Source organism: Cibotium barometz, chromosome 35 (genome assembly GCF_041138505.1).
Source record: "Cibotium barometz isolate CiBa-2024 chromosome 35, ASM4113850v1, whole genome shotgun sequence".
NCBI classification, from domain to species: domain Eukaryota; kingdom Viridiplantae; phylum Streptophyta; class Polypodiopsida; order Cyatheales; family Cibotiaceae; genus Cibotium; species Cibotium barometz.
In genome coordinates this window covers 4,944,292-4,969,610 of record NC_141080.1, presented here as the reverse complement: position 1 = coordinate 4,969,610, position 25,319 = coordinate 4,944,292, and the positions used below count along the sequence as shown (strand labels likewise).

The window sequence follows — 25,319 nt, the reverse complement described above, 5'->3', positions numbered from 1 at the left end:
TCCAAAGTTTGGACGCAGCCCCGAGAGTTTGTGTTTCTCGAGATCCGATAGGAGGAGAACCGGCCCTAACCTATCCCGATTAGATCCGTTCTATGTAGATGAGTGGACTTGCAGTCATGGTGGCATGATTGGTATTTTGGCAAGCACTATCTTCTCCGATCATGCACCAGTTATTCTCTCCCTAGAGGATCCCTATAGGGAGGACAGACATTTGAATACCCAGATCCCAGATAGCCTCATCCAGGACTCTGAGATTTGCAATATGATAGAGGAGATTTGGAAGAGGCTAGATTTTCAATCAGGAGCAGCCACAGGTGCCTTGGATGCAGGCCTTGGAGACATTAGTAGTCTATTACAGGAGGCAGCGTAGAGCAAATTGGCGAGCTTCTGAGAGAAAGAGAGGAGCATTTGCCGAGGCCTAGCTTCTCTGCAATGGCTTTAGGAAGAAGAGTGCGCCAGATAGCTCGTGGATTGAGAGTCAGCTGGCTTCTGCCCGTACAGAGTTCACCCCCTAGAGGAGTGGAGGGTGGAGTACAGATACTATGCCAGAGCCTCCTTTTGGACGCACGCAGAGAGATGGTATCCGCAGGTTATGAGGCCATGATGGATCCATTGTTACAGCATCATCCCCCCCCCCCCCCCCCCCCGTGAAGGCATTGCCACATATGTCTTCAGTTCTCATGTTACGGGTGCCCCCATATCCTCACACAAGTGTTGGATGCACGTGAGCAGGTTTGGCGACATACGAGAAAGGTGGTCCCTCACGCTCTCCGGACCTTCCTGCTGACCCCCTTTCACACCTGAGGAGCTGGCGGAGGCTATGATGGCATTACGTAGGGGAAAATGCCCGGAAGATGACAAGCTTTAAATCTCTTTATTTCTCCGTCACTGGGATCTCATGGAAGGTGACCTCAGAGCTGCCTTCAATGAGATAATGGTTACGGGACCCATGCCGGAGAGGTTGTCACAGGGATTGATCCACTTGATTCCCAAGGAGAGTGGTGACAAATTGGAGACCCATCACCCTCCTAGGGACCGCCTACAAAATTCTCGCCAAGGTCATCAGCTGGTGACTGCAACTCTTTCTCCCAGACTTGATACACGGTACACAGATGGGTTTCGTTCAGGATCAGAGCATTCTAGACATCTTCACTTTCTGGGTGGCGATCGCTTCAGCCAAGATGTGTCAGCAGGATCTTATTGTTCTCCTTCTTGATTTCGAGAAAGCCTATGACACAGTAAATTGGGGCTTTCTGGAGGGAACAATGTGCAGCAACCTGGTCCTGCTGCCCATAGAACGTCAGCTGCATGCACACTCCCACATCTCATGACACAATTGGTAATCTAGCACCACACAATCTTATGAATCCTCACTTTTCTTCTCTCAACTTACATAAAGCAACAGCTGCAGCAGCGACGAATCGATACGTTGCATGCCATAGCATCAGCAAGTGGTCTAGACGAACTCTTTCCCCAATGCTGCCTCTATGGGGTGATAATATTCTCTCAGCTAGACATCCCCTTGTGGGTCATCCGCCTAAATGGTGACCTTCCCTCAATTGTCTTTCCAAAAAGGCACGAGGACAGCTAGTTCCTCAGTCAGGATGCCATTAAAGAGGATCTTTGCACCGCAGTACAGAAAGTTTGATGGTTGGATTCAAAGAACCTACCTAGACACGGACTTATCCCCTGTTGTTGTTGCATTCTATCCAAATATGTAGATCAAGCTAGCAAGAAAATAAATCATAAGGTATCTTGCACAACTTTTTGTAGAGTGATTTTACAAGCATACCCAAATCTTCAATCATAGATGGCTCAGGTTCTGGCTTTTTCTCTTTTTCCGACTTTTTCTTGCCTGGATTCTTTGCCAGATCAAATTCTTCATCAATGTCTATATCATGCGTCTTCCAGCTTTTCAAATAGATCCTAGTGGCCGTTTTCCACACCTGATAAATTTAGAAAAGCCTCATCGATTGGACATGAAGAACAATGGTTGCTAGGGTTTTACTCTATAAATTTACCTCCGTGTAAAGTTTGGCATCATACGAGGATTTTACATTGTATGTGAGGATTTATACTGCAAAATTAGTGTCCATGTTTTGGTTTACATTGTACATACTTAAATTACAAGATTTTTTATGTAAGAGTTTATGTTGCACAAGTTAAGGGTTTATTGTACATAGTAAGTCACTTTTTAAGATTTAAAATACAGAGAGTCAAGGTTTTCCACGTTAGGATTTTATGTTTCACTTGTTAAGATTAATACCCCGTTAGATTTTGTTTTCTACAGATTTCAGTTTATACTATACATACTAACCCACATTTGTTACACTAGTAGTAAGATTCATTAAAATTCATATTGCACATATTAGAGTATATTAGGATTTATAATGGATTTAATAGATGCACATGTAAGGGTTGATACTACAAGGATTTATATTGCACGCTGCACGTGTAAGGGTTTATATAGAACATGATTACACATGTTAGGGTTTTTGTTGCACATGTCACAAGTTATACTACACATGTTGGGGTTCTGTTGCAGATGTTAGATGTTGCCATGTTAGAAGTAACGATGCACATGTTTGGGGTTATACAGCATGCGTTATGATTTACGTTGAACAGGGTATACTTATTAGGGTTGGTAGGGTTGATGTTTCACATGTTAGGGTTTATACTGCATATGTTCAATTCATCATTTTCAAGAATTGTGAGAAAGCTTAAACTTACATGAACATGGTCATCCAAAGTGAGCTTTTTAGGTTGCTTTGTGCCGGGCGGATCAGGTAGTGAGGATGGGAATGCCATTTCCTTGAAATCATAGCGAACATAGTTGTAGAACCTTCGCCAGTAATGCTTCGCTTTCGCAGTTATCTTCATATTCAATTACTGAAACAACAGCAAGGACCAAATTTAAATTCCAAAAAAGTAACAATTTACATCATCACATGTCTAATGACACTAGACAAAAGTCCTGTAAGACAGCATTAGCCACGTTGCTCTGACGTTAAACAGCAAATAGATCAACATAACATATTTATAATTTTTTCACATCAATTAGATGTAGTTTTGATTATGTTCTTGGACTTTCTTGTGGTCTACAATTTATATATACCTAGATGAATCCAGGAACATTCCCAAATTCACCTTTTAGGAACGTGCATGTTATATACTCATGGTAGTCAACTCACAAGACTATATAACTATCAACTCCATTATCCATAGTATGGACTAGATACTACGACATCCCCACTAGAGTCATCAGGGCCCAATAGTGGGTGTAGAACTCTGTATCAAGACATGCTCACACACACACACACACACACACACACGAGCATATATTCACACAAAGCCCTTCGTACTAAGTTTCTGTCAACCTCTGGAGATGTAGGGCAGACTCAACCATAATGAAGCCTAGCACTAAGGAAAGTAACAAATAGAAAGAATTAGTACAGTAAATAAGTAGTTGATAGGGCAAATGCACCGCTAAAGATAGAAAGAATAAGCACAATATCAACTAGCCACAACTCGGACGAAAACTTCACAATGTGAAATCTGCATGTCCGCTAATACGGCTGAATTATATACCTAGATGAATCCAGGAACATTCCCAAATTCACCTTTTAGGAACGTGCATGTTATATACTCATGGTAGTCAACCCACAAGACTATATAACTATCAACTCCATTATGCATAGTATGGACTAGATACTATGATATCCCCACTAACGTCATCATTGCCCAATAGTGGGTGTAGAACTCTGTATCAAGACATGCTCTTACACACGCACTCCACACACACATAAGAGCATATATTCACACAAAGCCCTTCGTACTGAGTTTCTGTCAAATCTCCAGAGATGCAGAGCAGACTCAACCATAATGAAGCCTAGCACTAAGGGAAGTAGCAAAATAGAAAGAATTAGTACAGCAAATAAGTAGTTGATAGGGTAAATGCACCGCTAAAGATAGAAAGAATAAGCACAATATCAACTGGCCGCAACTCGGACGAAAACTTCACAATGTGAAATCTGCATGTCCGCTAATACGGCTGAATTATATACCTAGATGAATCCAGGAACATTCCCAAATTCACCTTTCAGGAACGTGAATGTTATATACTCATGGTAGTCAAACCACAAGACTATATAACTATCAACTCCATTATGCATAGTATGGACTAGATACAACGACATCCCCACTAACGTCATCAGTGCCCAATAGTGGGTGTAGAACTCTGTATCAAGACATGCTCTCACACACGCACTCCACACACACACACACATAAGAGCATATATTCACACAAAGCCCTTTGTACTGAGTTTCTGTCAAACCTCTGGACATGTAGGGCAGACTCAGCCATAATGAAGCCTAGCACTAAGGGAAGTAGCAAATAGAAAGAATTAGTATAGCAAATAAGTAGTTGATAGGGCAAATGCACCGCTAAAGATAGAAAGAATAAGCACAATATCAACTACCCACAACTCGGACGAAAACTTCACAATGTGAAATCTGCATGTCTAATACGGCTGGATTATATACCTAGATGAATCCACGAACATTCTCAAATTCACCTTTTAGAAACGTGCATATTATATACTCATTGTAGTCAACCCATAAGACTATATAACTATCAACTCCATTATGCATAGTATGGACTAGATACTACGACATCCCCACTAACATCATCATTGCCCAATAGTGGATGTAGAACTCTGTATCAAGACATACTCTTACACACGCACTCCACACACACGCACTCCACACACACACACACACACACACACACACACACACGAGCATATATTCACACAAAGCCCTTCATACTGAGTTTCTGTCAAAACTCCAGAGATGCAGGGCAGACTCAACCATAATGAAGCCTAGCACTAAGGTAAGTAGCAAATAGAAAGAATTAGTACAGCAAATAAGTAGTTGATAGGACAATTGCACCGCTAAAGATAGGAAGAATAAGCACAATATCAACCGGCCGCAACTCGGACGAAAACTTCACAATGTGAAATCTACATGTCCGCTAATACGGCTGAATTATATACCTAGATGAATCCAGGAACATTCCCAAATTCACCTTTTAGGAATGTGCATGTTATATACTCATGGTAGTCAACCCACAAGACTATATAACTATCAACTCCATTATGCATAGTATAGACTAGATACAACGACATCCCCACTAACGTCATCACTGCCCAATAGTGGGTGTAGAACTCTGTATCAAGACATACTCTCACACACGCACTCCACACACACACACACACACACACACAAGAGCATATATTCACACAAAGCCCTTCGTACTGAGTTTCTGTCAAACCTCCAAAGATGCAAGGCAGACCCATCCATAATGAAGCCTAGCACTAAGGGAAGTAGCAAATAGAAAGAATTAGTGCAGTAAATAAGTAGTTGATAGGGCAAATGCACTGCTAAAGATAGAAAGAATAAGCACAATATCAACTGGCCGCAACTCGGACGAAAACTTCACAATGTGTGCATGTCTGCTAATACGGCTGAATTATATACGTAGATGAATCCAAGAACATTCCCAAATTCACCTTTTAGGAACATGCATGTTATATACTCATAGTGGTCAACCCACAAGACTATATAACTATCAACTCCATTATGCATAGTATGGACTAGATACTACGACGTCCCCACTAACGTCATCAGTGCCCAATAGTGGGTGTAGAACTCTGTATCAAGACACGCTCTCACACACGCACTCCACACACACACACACACACACACACACACACACGAGCATATATTCACACAAAGCCCTTCGTACTGAGTTTCTGTCAAACCTCTGGAGATGCAGGGCAAACTCAGCCATAATGAAGCCTAGCACTAAGGGAAGTAGCAAATAGAAAGAATTAGTACAACAAATAAGTAGTTGATAGGGTAAATGCACCGCTAAAGATAGAAAGAATAAGCACAATATCAACTGGCCGTAACTCGGAAGAAAACTTCACAATGTGAAATTTGCATGTCCGCTAATACGGCTGAATTATATACCTAGATGAATCCAGGAACATTCCCAAATTCACCTTTTAGGAACGTGCATGTTATATACTCATGGTAGTCAACCCACAGGACTATATAACTATCAACTCCATTATGCATAGTATGGACTAGATACTACGACATCCCCACTAACGTCATCAGTGCCCAATAGTGGGTGTAGAACTCTGTATCAAGACATGCTCTCACACACGCACTCCACACACACACACACACACGAGCATATATTCACACAAAGCCCTTCGTACTGAGTTTCTGTCAAACCTCCGGAGATGCAGGGCAGACTCAGCCATAATGAAGCCTAGCACTAAGGGAAGTAGCAAATAGAAAGAATTAGTACAGCAAATAAGTAGTTGATAGGACAAATGCACCGCTAAAGATAGAAAGAAATTTCATCTGCTATGTATCATGGCTCATACCTAGGAGAATCACTCTTTAGGCATGTATACGACCCTTATCTCGGATCATGGAGTACCCTGATTAAAGGTGCCTTGGACTCTTCCTACTGGAGCTCACCCGACACAAAGAGTCACTACTCAGAGATCCTTGCTCCCAATACTCCTCTCACCTTACCATCACCAATTTTTTCCAGCCTAGAGGGGTGGATATGAAGGCACTTGGGTCCGTCACAGTGGATACGGGAGCCTATACCATAGTGCCCCCTCGTAGCAGGCCCATGGGAGTCACACCAAACCGAGAACACACTCCAAAGAGCTAGACGCCCTCGTCCTGTTGGACCCCGGCCACCCCTAGCTCATCAGCCCCATACGAGTCACGTCAGATCGGGCACACGTACCCTAGAGAGCTAGACACCCTCATCCCATCGGACCCCAGCCACCCCCAGCTCATAGGAGTCACATCAGATCGGGCATGCACACTCTAGAGAGCTAGACGCCCTTGTCCCGTTGGACCCTGGCCACCCCCAGCTCATCAGCACCAAATTCAAAAGATCCTAGCCCACCATCGAGCAACCTCATCCTCACAACAAACTATCAACATTTCTAGCCTTCTTATATCATCCATAATGGACATCCTGGATGGGCCCTTGCCTGGCATATAGGGTTGATTGAGTGTTTTTATTCAGCTCTCCCATATCCCATCACTTATTGTACGGTGTACCCTATACCTAGCATAGTAGGATCTAGATTTTTCATCTTGTATAATCTCAAAGTCTGAGTGTCACATGCACCTTGCATTGGGGTATACAGTGACACAATGGCATCATTATCAATGCAACATTTGTACAGAAATAGTACCTTTTTAGGAACATTTGTCGCACATCATGACCCCATTATGAGCCCTCAGTCCAAGGACAGTCAGGCACGAGCTATGTAGGCCAATCTCCGAGCCATAGAGGTTGGTCTAGAGTTAGTCCTCTTAACCCACTTGGAGAACCCCATCAGATAAGTGCATGGAGCAGTCAGCCATAGCTTAGGTTTGTATCAGAAGCATTAGCAATCATATGGCATGCCTATGGGCCAGCCCATGGCTACAACATTTTGTAGCAACCTGTTTAGGGGCTGTTTACAGCCCTGGACAGTGTTTATAGCCAGTGGCCAGCTTATGTAGCAACCTTGGGTGATTAGGCACTCGGCCAGCAGCTATGGGCAGTAAATGGAGCATAAACATTTGGCCGACAGCCTCATGTGGGAAAGCAACACTATGCACCAGCATTAAATGCTATTTGTAGCATTTTATGGTCCAAATAAACATGCCGACAGCTGTTAGATTGGCTGACCAGCAGCATATCACCATATATAAGCAAGCGCTTGGAATCAAGCATTATTCATTCATCACTTAAAGTTGGCATCATGGGAAGATCCTTTCGAGATGATTACTGATGCCAGTAACCTAGCCATTGGAGCTGCTCTCTACAGCCAGAGGGTTGGCTAGTGGCTTATTATAGTCGCAAGTTGAATACAACCGAAAAGAACTATTCGGTACTTGACAAAGAGCTTTTGGGAGTGATGAGAGCGCTTAAACATTGGAAACATTTCCTTCACGGGAGAGATTTCACAATTAAGAAAGATCACCAGGCACTTAAATGGTTGCAAACTGAAACCGGCCTCTGATAGAAAACCAGAGTGCGGTAAGAGCTAACACCCGTCCACTTGTAGTCTAGATGATAAACAAAACACAGATTGGAGCTAGAGTGCCCAAATCTGAAAACACAACGACACCTGTTGGCCCCAAAGCTTGGCGCCCCTTGCGGTATTTCTTTATTCCATTAAAATAATATGTATGGCTGAGTACAATACAAAAACCAGCCAAGAGTTTACACCTGTAGTCCAATCTGACTGCCCACAAATCCTTCTCAGCACAGAGGATCTATGCACACAGATCTGTGTCTTCAAGCAACACACTGTGCCTCCCTCTGATCAGCCAAGTTCACAAAGCAGGCCAGCCATGGGCATACATCTGGCATAACTCATAAGCATGATACATCTTCTCAGCTCAACATACATATGCTGTTCAATCTCTGTCTTAATCCCCTGTCAATCTGCCATACTCCTCCTCTCACAAGGAGCCAGATAGTACATACCTGTAGCAGACATCAAGCAATAGAAAGAGAGATAGATGAACAGAGTCAAGGCTTACCAAATTCAGCTTGTGAAACAACTCTGGAGGAAGCAACAGCACTAATCTGTGCCTGCAGGCACTTGATTCCACAATCCTGCTTCACACGTGTGCTTGCACTTGCCTGTATCTTCCTCCTGATGCTCACTCCTATGCTGTCCTTGAAAGTACAGATCTGAAAATCAGCACTGTACTTGATTGTACCGCCTCGGGATGCGTGCCAGGCGTTGTACTTGCATAAACAACCTGCTGTCCACTTCTATACCAGCCTGAATCAGCCTACACAGGTCTGTCCAGCACTCAGAAAAGCACCACCTGCACCTGTACTTGCTGTACCTGACTGCCCGTACACTGTACGGCAGTCGTACAGTAGGGTTTGGGCTGGAAAACAGGTTGTACAGCCTGTTTAGGGCTTCTGCGCAGCCACCAGCAGCTGCTCTGTGCGCCGCCAGCAACAGAGGAGAAAGAGAGAGAGAGAGAGAGAGTCCAGTACTGGCCGTACAGTGCTGTACGGCTGGTTTCTTCAGAAAAACAGCAACAGTCTGCAGCAAAACAGCCGCCTTCTCCTCCTCTTCAGCTTTCCCACGATTGTACACAAGCGCATGAAGGAAGCCTCTCCTTTTGCTACACGACTCCCCAAAAAGGGAGGAGAGAGAGTGAAGAGAGAGAAAACCTCCTTCCCAAGTTAATCCCTAGGGCCCCAACTTAATAAGTTCCCTAGGGCCACTAAGGCCTAGGGGCAACTTTAATAAACATTAAAAGTTAATGTTTTAATGTTCCCCCTTCACACCTAGGGTTGTCCACACATCTTTAAACACTGTCCGGGCACCCCCCATGTGAATCATAAAATATTCTGACCCTGCAACCACCATGCCCACACTTGTCCTGCTCCATTTTCACAGGGCCATGACATACCCCCCTCTTGAAAGATGGCAAGCGTCCTCGATTGCATTCTGGTGATGCATCAAAATATCCAAAGTGAAATATACAATATGGCAAGATCAGCGTCCCAATCTCTCTGAGCCATACACATGTATCATCATTCACTGCAAACCAATGGCATAGTAATAGTCCAAGTTGTATACCACTGTGAACCATACATATCCACAGAAATCTCGATGTGACTAGTACACATATATCATAGAAGTCCCATAAACAGATGTACTGTCAGCCTCAGTACCTTCGGATGAGATAAAATCTACACCAAGCAACCTCTAGATGTCATCTGAGCCTGTCTGTATCAAGGGAGTGGAGGTGCTACCCCCCTCTTGAGCATCAGGTAATGCTCCAGACCCATGCTCTGCTGAACCTGAATGAGCCACAATAAGAGTCGGCTCTAACTCAAAGGCATCGAGATAAAGTTGCAAAACCTGAGGTGAATCTGTTAAGTCACCTTCCTCCATCCACTTCGCATCCATCGGTGAATAGTTCTTGAACTTCACAAGATAGCGACGGGAAACTTTACCTCGTACCTTCCTTTCTTTATGTGCCAGTATCTGCTCTGGAATCAGAACCTCATCAAGTTCCTGAACTTCCGGCTGAGCCTCATCTGATACATCCTCAGGCACATCCCCACGGAAAGGTCTAAGAAGACTCACGTGAAAAGCATTGTGAATCCTCCAGTGATCTGGTAACTTCAATCGATAGGTTACCTCACCAATCTTTTCCAAAACCTGAAAAGGCCCATAATATCGCATACTCAACTTAGGGAATAAGCGCTCTTTACCCTTCATCTTCTTGAGTCTAGCCTTTTCAAAGCGCAAAAGAACCCAATCACCCAATGCAAACTGTAAATCACGTCTGTGACGGTCTGCGGCTTTCTTTTGCTTCTGCTGAGTTTTCTGGAGGGCCAACTTAACTCTCCGATAAGCTTCATCCAAGCTCTCCACATACTGATCAGCCTCAAAGATCTTATCCTTTGTATGCAAAATGGGTGGTACCTTCTTCCCTCCTTCTACAATCTCAAAAGGCGCCTTGCCTGTCGAGCTATGTACAGTGTTGTTATATGCAAACTCCACTAAAGGAAGATAGTTTTCCCATTGTTGCTTGTGCTCTGACACATAACACTTGAGAAGATCCAACACTGTAGAGTTAGCCTCTTCTGACTGACCATCTGTCTGTGGATGAAATGACGATGAAAACTTGAGAGTTGTACCCATGTTGTCAAACAACCCTCTCCAAAACAAACTCGTCATCCGTGGATCACGGTCACTAATGATAGACGTAGGCAAGCCATGATACTTGAAGATGTTCGCCATGAACAACTTCACCATATGATCCACTTTAATTGTCTTCCTCACGGGAATGAAATGAGCCTGCTTACTGAACCTGCATATGATAGTCCAGATGCCATCATTTCCCGTTTGTGTCCGTGGAAGATCAAATACAAAATCCATGGCAATGCTCTCCCAAGGTCTATCCGGAATAGGTAAAGGCTGTAATAACCCTGGTGTCTTCTGACGGTCAAACTTTACCTTCTGACATACGATGCATTGCCTCACAAAGGCATCAACATCTCTTCTCAAGGTTGGCCAATAAAAGAAAGTCTCCACTGCTTTGACCGTGGCGTCAATACCTCTATGACCTGCATACGGTGGAGCATGACTTTCAATCATAACCTTGAGTCGCAATGGCCTGGTAACACACAGTCTGCCATGCATCAATAAAAACCCATCTCTGAGAGTGTAATGCTCATGCCGCTGACCCTCAGACATCTGATCATACAACCTTTCAAAATCCTCATCATGGGCATACTGCTCTTTCATTTCATCAAGCTCATGATGATAAGCAAGTGAAACTGCAGAGACCTGTGGCTTGCGTGACAAAGCATCTGCCACTACATTCTTTTTGCCTTCCACATGTACAATCTGGAAGTGAAACATCGACAGAAAGTTTGCCCAACGCATTTGCTTCTCTGAAAGCTTAGTCTGCGTGAGGAAATATCGCAAGGTCTGATGATCTGTCTGTACAGTGAAATCAGCCCCAAGCAAGTAGTGTTTCCATGTAGAAAGAGCGTGAATTACAGCCAACATCTCTTTCTCATACACCTGTAAATGCTTCTCGGCATCTTGCAAAACTCTACTCTCATAGGCTATCACATGTCCCGCTTGCATGAGAACTGCACCAATGCTACTTCCACATGCATCACACTGGACAACAAAAGCCTTTCGGAGGTCCGGTAACACCAATACTGGGTCCGAAGTAAGCTTTTCTTTGAGCTTTTTGAATGCTGTAATTTCCCGATCAGCCCATCTAAACGGAGTTGCTTTCTTTGTCAAAGCATGAAGAGGCGAAGCAATTTCAGCAAAGTGCCGTATGTAACGCCTGTAATAGGAACACAATCCTAGAAAACTGCATACATCATGCACGGTCCTCAGAGCTGGCCAATTAAGTATTGCTTCCACCTTTGCTGGATCCATACGGACTCCATGACCAGACACAATATGCCCCAAGAAATGTATATCCTGCAAGAAAAACTCACTCTTCTTGCCATTAACCACCAATCTATGGTTTCTGAGTTCTGCAAACACAATGGCCAAATGCCTTCTATGCTCTTCCTCAGTTTGGGAATGCACAATCATATCATCAAAGAATGTGCCCACAAACTCTCTATGAGGTCTGAAAATCCTGTCCATCATTCTGTTAAATGTGGCAGGCGCATGTGTCAAACCAAAGGGCATAACCAAGAACTCATACAACCCAAACGTGGTTCGGAATGCTGTCTTATGCACATCCTCGGGTCTAATGCGTATCTGATGATACCCGCTTTTCAAGTCAATACGACTAAAAACTGTGGAGCCCTGTAAGCGGTCCAAGATGTCATCGATCCTCGGTATGGGGAATCGATTCTTGATGGTATTCTTATTCAGCGCCCTGTAATCTATACACATGCGCCAAGAACCATCCTTCTTCTGCACTAAGAGCACAGGTGAGCAAAAGGGTGATGAGCTAGGCTGAATCAACCCCTTATTCAATAGCTCCTGCACCTGACTCATAATCTCTTCCTGTTGGGCTGCACTAACACGATACGGCGGTCTATTCGGTGGAGTACTACCAGGAATCAGATCTATGGCATGATCTTCGGGCCTCTCAGGAGGTAATTCTCCTGGCAATGACTCGGAAAAACAGTCTTGAAACCCACTTAAGAAATCAGCCTTGTCTTTATCTAGCATTGACAAATTAGACTTAGACTCATCATCCTGTGCATCCTTTACATAAATCAAGTACGCGGAAAGATGCTTTTTCATTACTGATGAAATCGCCGAAGCGGATACAATAGGAACAAATTCCCCTTTGAGTTTTACATCCAATACATGCTCTTTCCCTCTATGAGTCAGAGTAATTTTCCTATTGTAAGTATCCACCACCGCATGTACCCTGTGGCACCATGGCATCCCCAACAAAACATCACAGCCATCCAAAGGCATGATGAAGAACTCCTCGCTGTCCACATAACCCTGCAAATGAAGCCGAAGCTTCCCAATGATAGGAGTAACGGGTTCTGCATACCCTGGACAAGCCATATTTGCCTCATGTAACGGCCCCATCTCCTCTGCGCGAATCCCCAATCGGCCAGCCAAATCTGGTGAAATGAAGTTGGCTCTAGCACCTGTGTCAAAGAAGATCAAAGCATTCTGATCTCTCACTTTGCCCCATGCTCTGCACAACTCTGTAGCTTCACCACTTAGCTGCTCCCCCACAAGATCAGGAACTAAGCCTGCAGAAGGCTTTTGTTTCTTTGGCTTGGGCTCTCCTTTATTGTCAGGGTCCTTCTTGGACGTTCTTTTGGGACAATTGAATGACATATGCCCCTCTTCAGTACAGTAAAAACACTTTTGAGCATCTCTCAAAGCCTGTCTTTCCTCTGAAGTCCTTTTGGACAGGCAACTTCTTATACTTTGTCTCTGAAGACCCTTTAGTATCACGAGAAGCATGCCCAAATTTTTCAGCTTTCTTGCCCAACTTCTTACTGCCTTTAAATCCAGATGAACCACCTGTGAGTAACGCATTGGCTGTCATAGCATTCTCAATCATCTATGACATGTTCGTTACTCTTGTCTTTATACAGTAATCTCGTACCTCCTTGGGCAGCCCACAACAATACTTCTCTACCTGCTCAGATAACGGCACAGCACGATAAGAAGTCACTGGGAGTAGAGCTTCCCAAAACTTCTTGTTATAATCCTCCAAACTATCACACTTTGAAGCATCCAGCTTGTGCCATGCGGTCATAACATCCACCTCAAATGTAGACGTGAGCCATACGGAAGAGAAAACCTGTTTGAATTGGACCCATGTGGTGGGTGCTATGCCCTGCAAAAGAAGAGTAGACCACCACTGCAAAGCATTGCCCTTGAGAAAAGTGGCAGCTTTCCTCACCTTTGAGGACTCTGTATAATTCCCACCAGAAAAAGCAGCATCAAACTGCTGTAAAAAGGTAAGTGCCTTCAATTTATCCTTGGCCCCACTGAAAGTGTCAAACTTCACTGCAGCTCCTCCTTCCTTGTAATCCTTCGCCTTTCCCATAGGCGTTAGATTATCATATGGAAGTGGTTTCGTAAGATTGCTGCCCCCAACATTCATACCCATCATTGGGTCAACATTTCCCATTCCAACACCAGGCATACCATACATCCCAGCCATGTTTCCAAACATTCCATGCTGCATACCTGGCTGCATGCCACCAAACATATTGCCTTGCATCCCAGGTTGCATGCCTGTAAACACATTTCCTTGCATACCGGACTGCATACCACCATACATATTCCCTTGCATGCCAGGCTGAAAATTGGCTCCAAAAGGCCCATACATACCCATGCCTCCCTGAGGATAACCCCCAGTCATGGATTGGAACACCGAACCACCACCAAAGTACCCTGGATGCATGTTCTGCTGAGGAATAGGTGGCTGTCCATAGAAGGAACTCTGTGGGTTAGCACCAAAAGCATGCTGCATGTTCGGAAACTGTGCTGGAGATGGATCCTGTGGAGTGGTACCACTATGACCATGAGAAAGATTCTTCGAACGAACCTTCTTCTTCTTTTTCTGGGGCTCTGTGCGGGGCTCTGTGCGAGATCTCATAAATTCAGCAAATCTCTCGCTCTGTGTGAGCTGCATAAAAGTATCCATAACACCAGCCAAGCGATCTTTGAACCGAGCATCATCATCCTCTTTACTATGCACATCTTCTGGCTGTGTTACATCCTCATAAGGCTCAACATCTGCAGCCTGTTCTCCTGCAAAAATATCCTCAGATACATCTCTTTCAGGAGAAGTCTCTTGCTCTTCTTCTTCATGATAGAAGTACTCTTCCTCTGTATCAGACATGATTGCTGAATTTTCAGCGATGGCTTTCTCCAAAGCAACCACGAGCTCACCCCCTTCAGAAAGTTGATGATTGGTCCCGGGGACGGAACCTTGAAACCGGCCTCTGATAGAAAACCAGAGTGCGGTAAGAGCTAACACCCGTCCACTTGTAGTCTAGATGATAAACAAAACACAGATTGGAGCTAGAGTGCCCAAATCTGAAAACACAACGACACCTGTTGGCCCCAAAGCTTGGCGCCCCTTGCGGTATTTCTTTATTCCATTAAAATAATATGTATGGCTGAGTACAATACAAAAACCAGCCAAGAGTTTACACCTGTAGTCCAATCTGACTGCCCACAAATCCTTCTCAGCACAGAGGATCTATGCACACAGATCTGTGTCTTCAAGCAACACACTGTGCCTCCCTCTGATCAGCCAAGTTCACAAAGCAGGCCAGCCATGGGCATACATCTGGCATAACTCATAAGCATGATACATCTTCTCAGCTCAACATACATATGCTGTTCAATCTCTGTCTTAATCCCCTGTCAATCTGCCATACTCCTCCTCTCACAAGGAGCCAGATAGTACATACCTGTAGCAGACATCAAGCAATAGAAAGAGAGATAGATGAACAGAGTCAAGGCTTACCAAATTCAGCTTGTGAAACAACTCTGGAGGAAGCAACAGCACTAATCTGTGCCTGCAGGCACTTGATTCCACAATCCTGCTTCACACGTGTGCTTGCACTTGCCTGTATCTTCCTCCTGATGCTCACTCCTATGCTGTCCTTGAAAGTACAGATCTGAAAATCAGCACTGTACTTGATTGTACCGCCTCGGGATGCGTGCCAGGCGTTGTACTTGCATAAACAACCTGCTGTCCACTTCTATACCAGCCTGAATCAGCCTACACAGGTCTGTCCAGCACTCAGAAAAGCACCACCTGCACCTGTACTTGCTGTACCTGACTGCCCGTACACTGTACGGCAGTCGTACAGTAGGGTTTGGGCTGGAAAACAGGTTGTACAGCCTGTTTAGGGCTTCTGCGCAGCCACCAGCAGCTGCTCTGTGCGCCGCCAGCAACAGAGGAGAAAGAGAGAGAGAGAGAGAGAGTCCAGTACTGGCCGTACAGTGCTGTACGGCTGGTTTCTTCAGAAAAACAGCAACAGTCTGCAGCAAAACAGCCGCCTTCTCCTCCTCTTCAGCTTTCCCACGATTGTACACAAGCGCATGAAGGAAGCCTCTCCTTTTGCTACACGACTCCCCAAAAAGGGAGGAGAGAGAGTGAAGAGAGAGAAAACCTCCTTCCCAAGTTAATCCCTAGGGCCCCAACTTAATAAGTTCCCTAGGGCCACTAAGGCCTAGGGGCAACTTTAATAAACATTAAAAGTTAATGTTTTAATGTTCCCCCTTCACACCTAGGGTTGTCCACACATCTTTAAACACTGTCCGGGCACCCCCCATGTGAATCATAAAATATTCTGACCCTGCAACCACCATGCCCACACTTGTCCTGCTCCATTTTCACAGGGCCATGACACAAACCATGCCCAGTGCCCAATAAACTGACAGGCAATTCAGATAGAGTCAATTGTTCTGACAGTTTGGGGGAATGATTGAATATGTCCCTGGTAAGAATAACCCCGTTGCCGATGCTCTAAGTTGTAAAGGCACAATTCAAACCTTGCAAGATTCCATTGTGTTAGAAATTCAAGGAAAAGACTTCGAAAGCATGAAGGCACAATATGCGGATTTGGAAGAATTTGTGACTCAGGCCCTCAGTTCAGAACTAGGCCACTATAGTATGCAGGATGACGGGTTGTTTTTCAAGAACCGCCACAAGCTGCAGGCCCTTCAGCAGGAAGTCCTACAGGCTAGGAAGGAGATATCATCTGAAGACATGGCCATCACTTTGCTGTCCCACTTGCCTGCTCAGTATTCTGCTTTCTACTCCTCGTTGATTACGAGTGGCAAGCTCAGCACCATTACCTGGGAGGAGCTTGTGCCAATGGTCTTGGACCAGGAGGAACGTTTCACGAACCCTCCTCACAGCGGCGGTTCAGAGGCCTTAACTGGCCAACGGTCGAAAGGCCAGAATAACAACAAGGGCAAAGGGAAGGCTTCACCGGAGAAGTCTTTTGAGAAAAAGACTGACTCAGAACGAGAGAAGCTAAAGGCCGAAAGATCCTGCAATGATTGTGGCGAGAAAGGCCACTATTGGAGGAAGTGTCCTAAGCAGACAGGGAAGAGTGCTGATTCCTCAGCCTCAGCTAAAAAGAGTCCTGCATTTGTGCACGTAGAGATGATGGACTCCGACGCTTCATCGTCTTCGATCGAGGAGGCAGTTGGCTTCACCGCTAAGGATACCCAGGGCTTCCAGGCATATGACTCCGTCCCGTGACTTCTTTTGGATCTGAAACGGCAGTCAGGTCGCATCTTTATTGGCGACAACTCCACTATTCCGATACATAGTGAGGGCCGAATGGGGATTATTCCCGACGGCAAGGGGGGCAAGCATGCTTCCCGTGTTCTTTATGTCCCTGCTCTGGGTTTTCATCTTCTGTCAGTTCATGAATTTTGCAAGACTGGCTTCGGGTGGAATTTGAGGAGCATTCAGTTGCTCTACGGGACCGTGAGACTGGCCAGGTTGTTTGGGAAGGCGGTGTGGAGAATGGTATCTACAAGCTCTCTGCACTCTCCTCGTTGATGACAGGTTCTCAGGTCGGAGATTTGTGGCACTTTCGTTTTGGCCACTTAAATGTGGATGCATTGCGGCGAGCTTTCCGAGACCAGATGGTGGTTGGCTTGCCAAATGTTGGCAGTAGGCAAGGGCGTTGCAGTTCTTGCATACGTGGTAAGCAGCACAAGGAATCCTTTCCGAAGCAGGCTTTCAGGCGGGCTTCGAAACCATTGGAGTTGATTCACACTGACTTGTGTGGACCTCAGCAAACACCATCTTTGGGAGGATCTCTCTACTTTATGCTACTTGTTGATGATTGTACCAGATTCACGTGGGTCTCCTTTCTTTCCCAGAAGGACCAAGCTTTTGCACGGTTCAAGGATTGGCACGTGATGGTGGAGAAAGAGTCTAGATTTCAGGTAAAGACTCTCAGGGCTGACAAAGGAGGTGAATTCTCCTCGACTGTATTTCTCACATTTTGTGCAGATCATGGCATCAAAAGGGAACTGGCCAATACAGGATCGCCTTCGGAGAATGGAGTTGTAGAACGTAAGAACATGACTGTGGTGGAGATGGCGAGGACCATGCTGGAGCATCGTGATCTTCCTCGTCCACTTTGGGGAGAGGCTGTGGCAACGGCTGTCCATACCCTTAACCGATCTCCGACGACTTCAGTACCTCATATGACTCCATTTGAGACATATTTTGGCAGGAAACCTGATGTCTCGCACTTCCGTTTTTTTGGAAGTGATGCGTATGTACATATTCCAAAGAAGCAGAGGGGGAAGCTTGACTCCAAGTCCCGCAAGCTTGTATTTGTGGGGTATAATTCTCTTTCCAAAGGATATAGATTGTATGATCCAGATAGGAACGAGATTGTTGTCAGCCGAGATGTGGTCTTTGACGAGCATGTTCCAGTATCCACTATCGAGGAGCCGCCACTTCTTGGAGATCCAGAGGAGTCTGATGATGATTCCCAGACCATTATTCCGGTTGATCAACCTCAATCAGTACAGGAGGTTGAGCCCGCAGCTGGAGTAGAGCCCCCGCGACAACAGGAGGCTCCACGATCCGTTCGAGTACCTAGGTGGTTGTTGGACACCCTTCGAGAGTCGGGTGTCACGGAGTTACCCTCCGAATGGACCACAGAGGACGGCCCTCGAAGATCACACAGAGTCCGAGATAAAAGCAATACAACGGAGCTTCTTCAGGTAAACTATGCTTTGATGTCTCATATTATGCGGGACAAGGAGCCCACTTCCGTAAAGGAAGCCCTTTCACAGGATACTTGGAGGAAAGCCATGCAGGTGGAACTTGATGCCATCGAGAAGAACAACACATGGGAGTTGGTACCGAGGTCGTCGAAACGGTCAGTCATTGGTGTCAAATGGGTCTTTAAGACCAAATATGCGTCTGATGGGTCGGTGGACAAACACAAAGCCAGACTTGTGGCTAAAGGTTATGCTCAGCGGCCAGGCATCGACTACGAGGATACCTTTGCACCGACAGCACGAATGTCCACGATTTGGACCGTTCTTGCCGTTGCTTCTTCTCAGAGATGGCCCGTGTATCAAATGGATGTAAAATCTGCGTTCCTTAATGGTGACCTGCAGGAGGAGGTGTATGTTGAGCAGCCTCCAGGCTTTATTGTTCCAGGATCAGAAGGGATGGTTTACAGGTTACGTAAGGCCTTGTATGGTCTTAAGCAAGCTCCCAGGGCTTGGAATCAGAAGATTGATTCCTTCTTTGTTCGGACTGCATTTCAAAGATCGGTTGCAGATCCAAACCTGTATCTCTTTCGGAAACGCGGCATGGTCACGCTTATCATCCTTTATGTGGATGATCTCATTCTCACCGACGGTCATGTGGAGCACATTGGAGTGACGAAGGCTGCCTTGTCAAAGGAGTTTGAGATGACCGAGTTAGGCTTACTCCACTTCTTTTTGGGATTGGAGATCTGGCAGACCCAGAGGGGTTTTTCGTCTCTCAACAGCGGTATGTTCATGAGTTGCTTGAGGCCTTTGGGATGGAGAACTGCAAGCCTATTACTTCGCCGATGGACCCGAACACAAAGTTAACCGTTACTGATCCTTGTGAGCCAGTTGATGTCTCGCAGTACCGGAAGTTGGTTGGTTCATTGATGCTGAACACCAGATTGGACTTGAGCTTCTCCGTGGGGCAGTTGAGCTCTTTCATGCAGACGCCATTGAAGTCTCATTGGGACGCAGGATTGCGGATCTTGCGGTATCTGCAGAGTGCGAAGGATCTAGGACTCTTTTACACAGGAGGGGATGGAGTCAGACTCCAAGGTTGGAGTGACTCAGATTGGGGAGGAGATCCAGACACGAGGAGATCTACTTCAGGATACAGTTTTACCCTCGGCTCAGGAGCAGTTTCTTGGAGCAGCAAGAGGCAGCCAACTATTGCCCTCTCTTCGACAGAGGCAGAGTACCGGGCTGCTTGTGGTGCTGCTTGTGAGGTTGTGTGGCTGCGGAGGCTGCTAGGCGAGATTGGGTTTCCACAGAAGGAGCCCACAGTCATCCAGTGCGATAACCAGAGTTGTATAGCTATTGCTCGGAACCCGGTCTTCCATGCCCGGATCAAGCACATAGAGATACAGTATCACTTTATACGTGAGAAGATCTTGGCTGGTGACATCTTGCTACTTTATTGTTCGACGGAGGACAATGCGGTGGACCTCTTCACGAAGTCTCTACCTCAGGCTACGCTCAAGCGGCACTCCAGCTCCCTTGGGTTGATTTCAGAGCCAGGAGCTGAGAGGGGGTGTTAGAAGTCATCTCTTGTCTATTTTTATACACCAGGGCCTCTGTAGTGGGTGTGCCCGCCCTGTATAGGTGTTTTATCATTTTTCCTCACTCCCCGTATTTTTTTTCCATTTTTTCCATGGTGTGGATGGATGCCACATGTTGGCAGGAGCCCATGGTGCTGGCCGACTGCACCTCATGTGATCCTGGTGGCTGGTCGTGCCTATGCTGCAGTCGTGGAGGTGCTGATGCTAGCCGACCAGCTTCCTACAGTCGTGGAGACACTTACTGCTGGCCGACTGCTTTACATTTAGTTTTGTACAGAATCTTGTGTATAGAGAAGAGTTTACCCGCCTCTCTCTCAGTGTTTCTTGTGCTGTCTATTTTCTGCACTCTACTTGCTCTTGTGGACCCAAGTTTGGTTATCATTTCCGCTGCATATTTTGACACAGTGTTGATCATTCCGGATTTGCAAAAGCCCCTTAGTGTGGAATGTGATGCATCTGGAAATTGCATAGGAGCTGTCCTTAATCAAGAGGGACATGCCGTGGCTTATGAGATCCGTAGATTGCATGATGGAGAGCTATCTCTTGGCATTTATGAGAAAGAGCTCTTGGCTGTAATTCATGCACTTACTACATGGAAACATTACCTTCTTGGGACTGATTTCACTCTGAAGACAGATCACCAGAGTGAGGTATTTTCTTACCCAAACTAAGTTGTCAAAGAAGCATATAAGGATCGCCAATTTCCTCTCTATGTTTCATTTTCAGATCTTGCACACCCCGAGAAAGAAGAATGTAGTGGCCGATGCATTGTCACGAAAGCCGTATGTAGCAGCTATGTAGCAGCTATCTCGGTTGCCTCTCATGGGGACTTGTCTACCATGTGTGATTTGTATCATACGGATACTGATTTTGCCACTATTTGGGCTGATTTGATGGCTGGTCATGCTGCACATGCCTCATATGTGATCAAAGAGGGTTATCTCATGAAAGATAATTGCCTATGCGTGATCTCTGACATGAGGCAAAAGGTTTTGGATGAGTGCCATGCTCCTCCATATGCTAGTCATAGAGGCATAATGCCTACTACGCACATGATTGAGCGGAATTTCTTTTGGCCAGGTATGCAGAAGGACATAGAGGCACATGTACGTGCATGTATCACCTGTCAAAAGGTGAAATCTGATAGGTAAAAGGCACCAGGTTTGCTTCAGCCATTGCCTATTCCCACGTAGCCATGGGAAAGTATTACAATGGATTTCATTATGGACTTGCCACGGACCCAACAGGGTAATGATGCAATTTGGACAATTGTGGACAGGTTTAGCAAGCAAGCTCATTTCTTGCCGGTCAAAAAGACCATCAAAGCTGAGCATATGCTTAAAATATATTTTGCACAAGTGTTCAAACATCATGGAATGCCGAAGTCCATTGTGGGGGATAGAGATCCCAGGACTACAAGCTCTTTTGGCGGGCCTTATTTGATAATATGGGCACCAAATTGGACTTCTCATCAGCTTATCACCCTCAAATGGATGGGCAAAGTGAGGCTGCAAATTCAACCATGTTGGATCTCTTGAAATGTTATGTGGCGGATCAGAAGTCTTCTTGGGAGAAGTACTTACTGCTTGTGGAATTTGCATACAACAACACAGTGCATGCATCTACGGGAAAGGCCCCGTTTGAGATTGTTTATGGTAAGGTGGTGTTGCCACCCATCCTTCGCACAAAGGATGAGATATTTGCAGCTGATGAGTATGTAAGAGACTTGGATATTGCTTTTGCTCAGGTGCGGACAGCCATTGCAAGGTCGCAAGACAAGCATAAAAAGGCTGCCAACAAGCATAGAAGGCAATTAGATGTTAAAGAGAATGATTGGGTATTGCTGAAATTTGACAAAGCAAGAGGCCTGGCAAAGAGGGTGCATATCCTAAGCTTGCAACCAGGTACTATGCGCCTTTTCGAGTGATCGAGAAGATCAATAAAGTGGCTTTCACATTGGCATTACCTAGTCATTGGCACATACACAATGCTTTTCATGTGAGTCTCCTTCGCAAGTATGTAGGGCCGGTGAAACCGATCCCGTCAAGTGGGAAGGACTCCGTTGGACACCCACACGCTTAATAGCACAACTTTTAAACCACAAATTTGAAATGGACAACTTTAAAACAACTTGAATTTAAATGAACAGAAATGGAAAGATGGACACCAGCACTGGGGCCGGAACGGGCCGACCCCCCCCTCAATATATGATATATTTATTGGGAGTATTTTAATGAATACAATGCTCCATGGGTTCTGAGAACCAGATAATGTCCATGTACATATGAAAACAGTACCAAACAAATAGGCTCGGATTTCGATGAAGAAAACTCGAAGCAGAACGACCACTAGTGTGGTCCAATCTCTACGGTCCTGTGCTTTCACTGGACTCCGCGGAGAGCACCTCACTGGTGTTCCGAGACCACGCACAAACAGGCGCTCTCGTACTAACGCCTGGCTCTCCCGATCTCAGCACCTTTGGACCGAGGTTCGCCAATACAGCTTGGACAACCCGGCACCGAACGGGTGTGGCCGTAGAGGGATGAATCCCGTATCAGATTTAAACATTAAATGCTTTACGCAAATCTGAAAATTACTTACTTGTAGATGGTTGATAGAAAACCAAAACTCGTGGTGTTTGTGTAGACTATGAAGCCACCCTTGTCGAAGAAAGAGTTGCCTCAAGTAGTAGCACCACCACGAAGGGTACAGCCGCCTGCTGTGAGAGAAGAAGCATCCACTTGCAAAGGAGGAGAGGCTTGGCTGCAGTGTAGAGGAACCCAAACAGAGTTGCCTGAGGGCAATGTTCTTACTGGCCGGAACACAAGCACATAGCCCCAGCCGTCTGTAGGGACATGCGTAGCTTGGAGAGATGCAGCCGGTAGAGGATGAGCAACCTGCAGGTACTGTCGCCTGGCTGCAGCCTGAAGAGGTGATACGCCTGGAGGAGCAGCCGGCTATAGCAGAGCCTTCAGGTGGTAGCAGCCGCCTTGGTGTAGGCAAAACAGCCTGCAGAAAACTGGCGCAGACACCTGTATGGAGGAAGTGCCGCCACTGTGCAGGGAAGGAGAAGTAGCCGCCACAGTCAGGTGTAGTCGCCTGTATGAGCAGCAGCCTGTAGGGCAGATGCAACCAACCACCTGGGAGAGTATGCGCAACAGTACAGGAGGAGATGGCAGCCGCCTGTAGTTGCAGCCAGCCGCCTGGGGAGGATAGCCGCCTGCAGCGCAGTTGCCTGGATGAGAGAGTGTGTGCAGTAGTAAAGGAGAGATGGCAACCACCTTTGCGTAGGAAGAGCAGCCGGTTGATGGATTCAACGCTGGAAGGAAGCGATGTTGTTTTTCGCTTGATGGAGAGAACCATATTTAATAATAATCATGTGGAGATAACCTTGGTCATACCCACGTTTGCATGTGGGGGGCTAGTGGGGGTAGGTGACCATGCCCACCCCCACACTCACTTAAAAGTGAGGCTCCCCACCTTGGCCCCTAAGTGGGTGCCCAAAGGGGGTGCCCACTTTTAAATAAGTGTGAACCCCTAACCTTATAAAACAAAGGGGTTAGAATTAAATATTAAAAACTACATGTGCAACATACTTACCACCTGTTCACATGCACTGAAACTTGTCAGAATACAGGGCAGACTTCACGACTCAATGGCAGGCGTCCCCGCTCAGTAAGTAACACGTCAAGCAGGCAAACACACAAATACATGTCATGCGAAAACAGTTTCAAGCATGCAAAATATGTGTGCATGTGCAAATAGTAACATGGACATATCTCTCGTTCATGGAACAAGTACAAAATATCTGTCGGCACAAAACTGGCACGACATAAAACATAAAAACCTGGTCTTCCTATGGAGTGACAGTCCCATAGGTAAGACACAGCTCCAGGCACGAGTCTCCCTATGGTGTGACAGTCCCATAGGCAAAACACGGCACAAATACTGGCTCTTCCATGGCGTGACAGTCCCATGGATCGAACACAGTCCAGGTCATACACGGGTGGCACTGATCTGGCTCCCGTCCATACGACACCATCCTGCTAACACACGGGTGGCACCAGTCTGGCTCCCGTCCATGTCAGCAAAATACTGGCCTCTTCACATGAGACACCGGCCTGGCCTCAAGTGAACGAGACGCAAAAACTAGGAATGGACCAAATGGTCGGCCAATTGGTGACAGCCGGAGACCAATGAAATGGTCATTGAGAATCCACCAAAAGTGGATGAGCTTGAGGAGATCTTACAGCCAGAGCAGATTGTGTATCACAAGGAACGCAAGCTTGCTGCAGGCAAAGTTGTGAGGCGTTACCTTGTGAAGTTTAAGAACCATCTTCCCATTGATGCTAAATGGGTAGATGAAGAGTTCTTCAGAGATTGCCCACATGTGCTTCAAACATATTTGGATGCTTTTCAGTTGCGGACAACTGTTTAGAAGTCGGGGGGAATGTCACCATTTGGCCACCCAATTGGTCCACCCGTGTTTTCTTATCATGTATGTACATTGGACTGGTGTCCATGGCAGTTGTATATGCCGGGGATTGATGCCACTCATGTGATACTGTGGACTTGGCTTTCCATTGGGACTTGTGCCTCCATGTACATGCCCGGAAATGCTTGGTGGATTGGTGTTCCATTGGGTCTGGTACCTCGTGTACTTGCCTGGAGCACGTCTATTTTGGTACAGTCTCATGAACGGGGATTGTCCATACCAATGCTGCATTGCATAGCATCTTTATGTGCTTGCTTGCAATTGAAATTGCATGATGTTTTCATGCTTGCTTGACCAATGTGTAGTTCCGGATAAGGGGACGCCCACCCGGGAACTGTGCGTGTGAAACTGTCTACTGACATGGTTACGTGGCATGTGACAGGTGGTAAGTATTGGTCATAAACT

General features: G+C 45.9%; 1 protein-coding gene across 1 annotated transcript in view; it reads right to left on the bottom strand.

The window, feature by feature from the left end:
* The window catches only part of LOC147618086 (uncharacterized), a 51,545-nt gene that overhangs the window by 3,592 nt on the left and 22,634 nt on the right, over window positions 1–25,319 (bottom strand). Inside the window, exons 2-3 of the mRNA XM_086775330.1 lie at window positions 2,731–2,889; window positions 1,793–1,946 (exon numbers count right to left, since the gene is read on the bottom strand). Coding sequence (XP_086631456.1) covers window positions 1,793–1,946; window positions 2,731–2,880 — 304 coding nt within the window. The 5' untranslated portion in view covers window positions 2,881–2,889. The remainder of the gene's footprint in view (window positions 1–1,792; window positions 1,947–2,730; window positions 2,890–25,319) is intronic.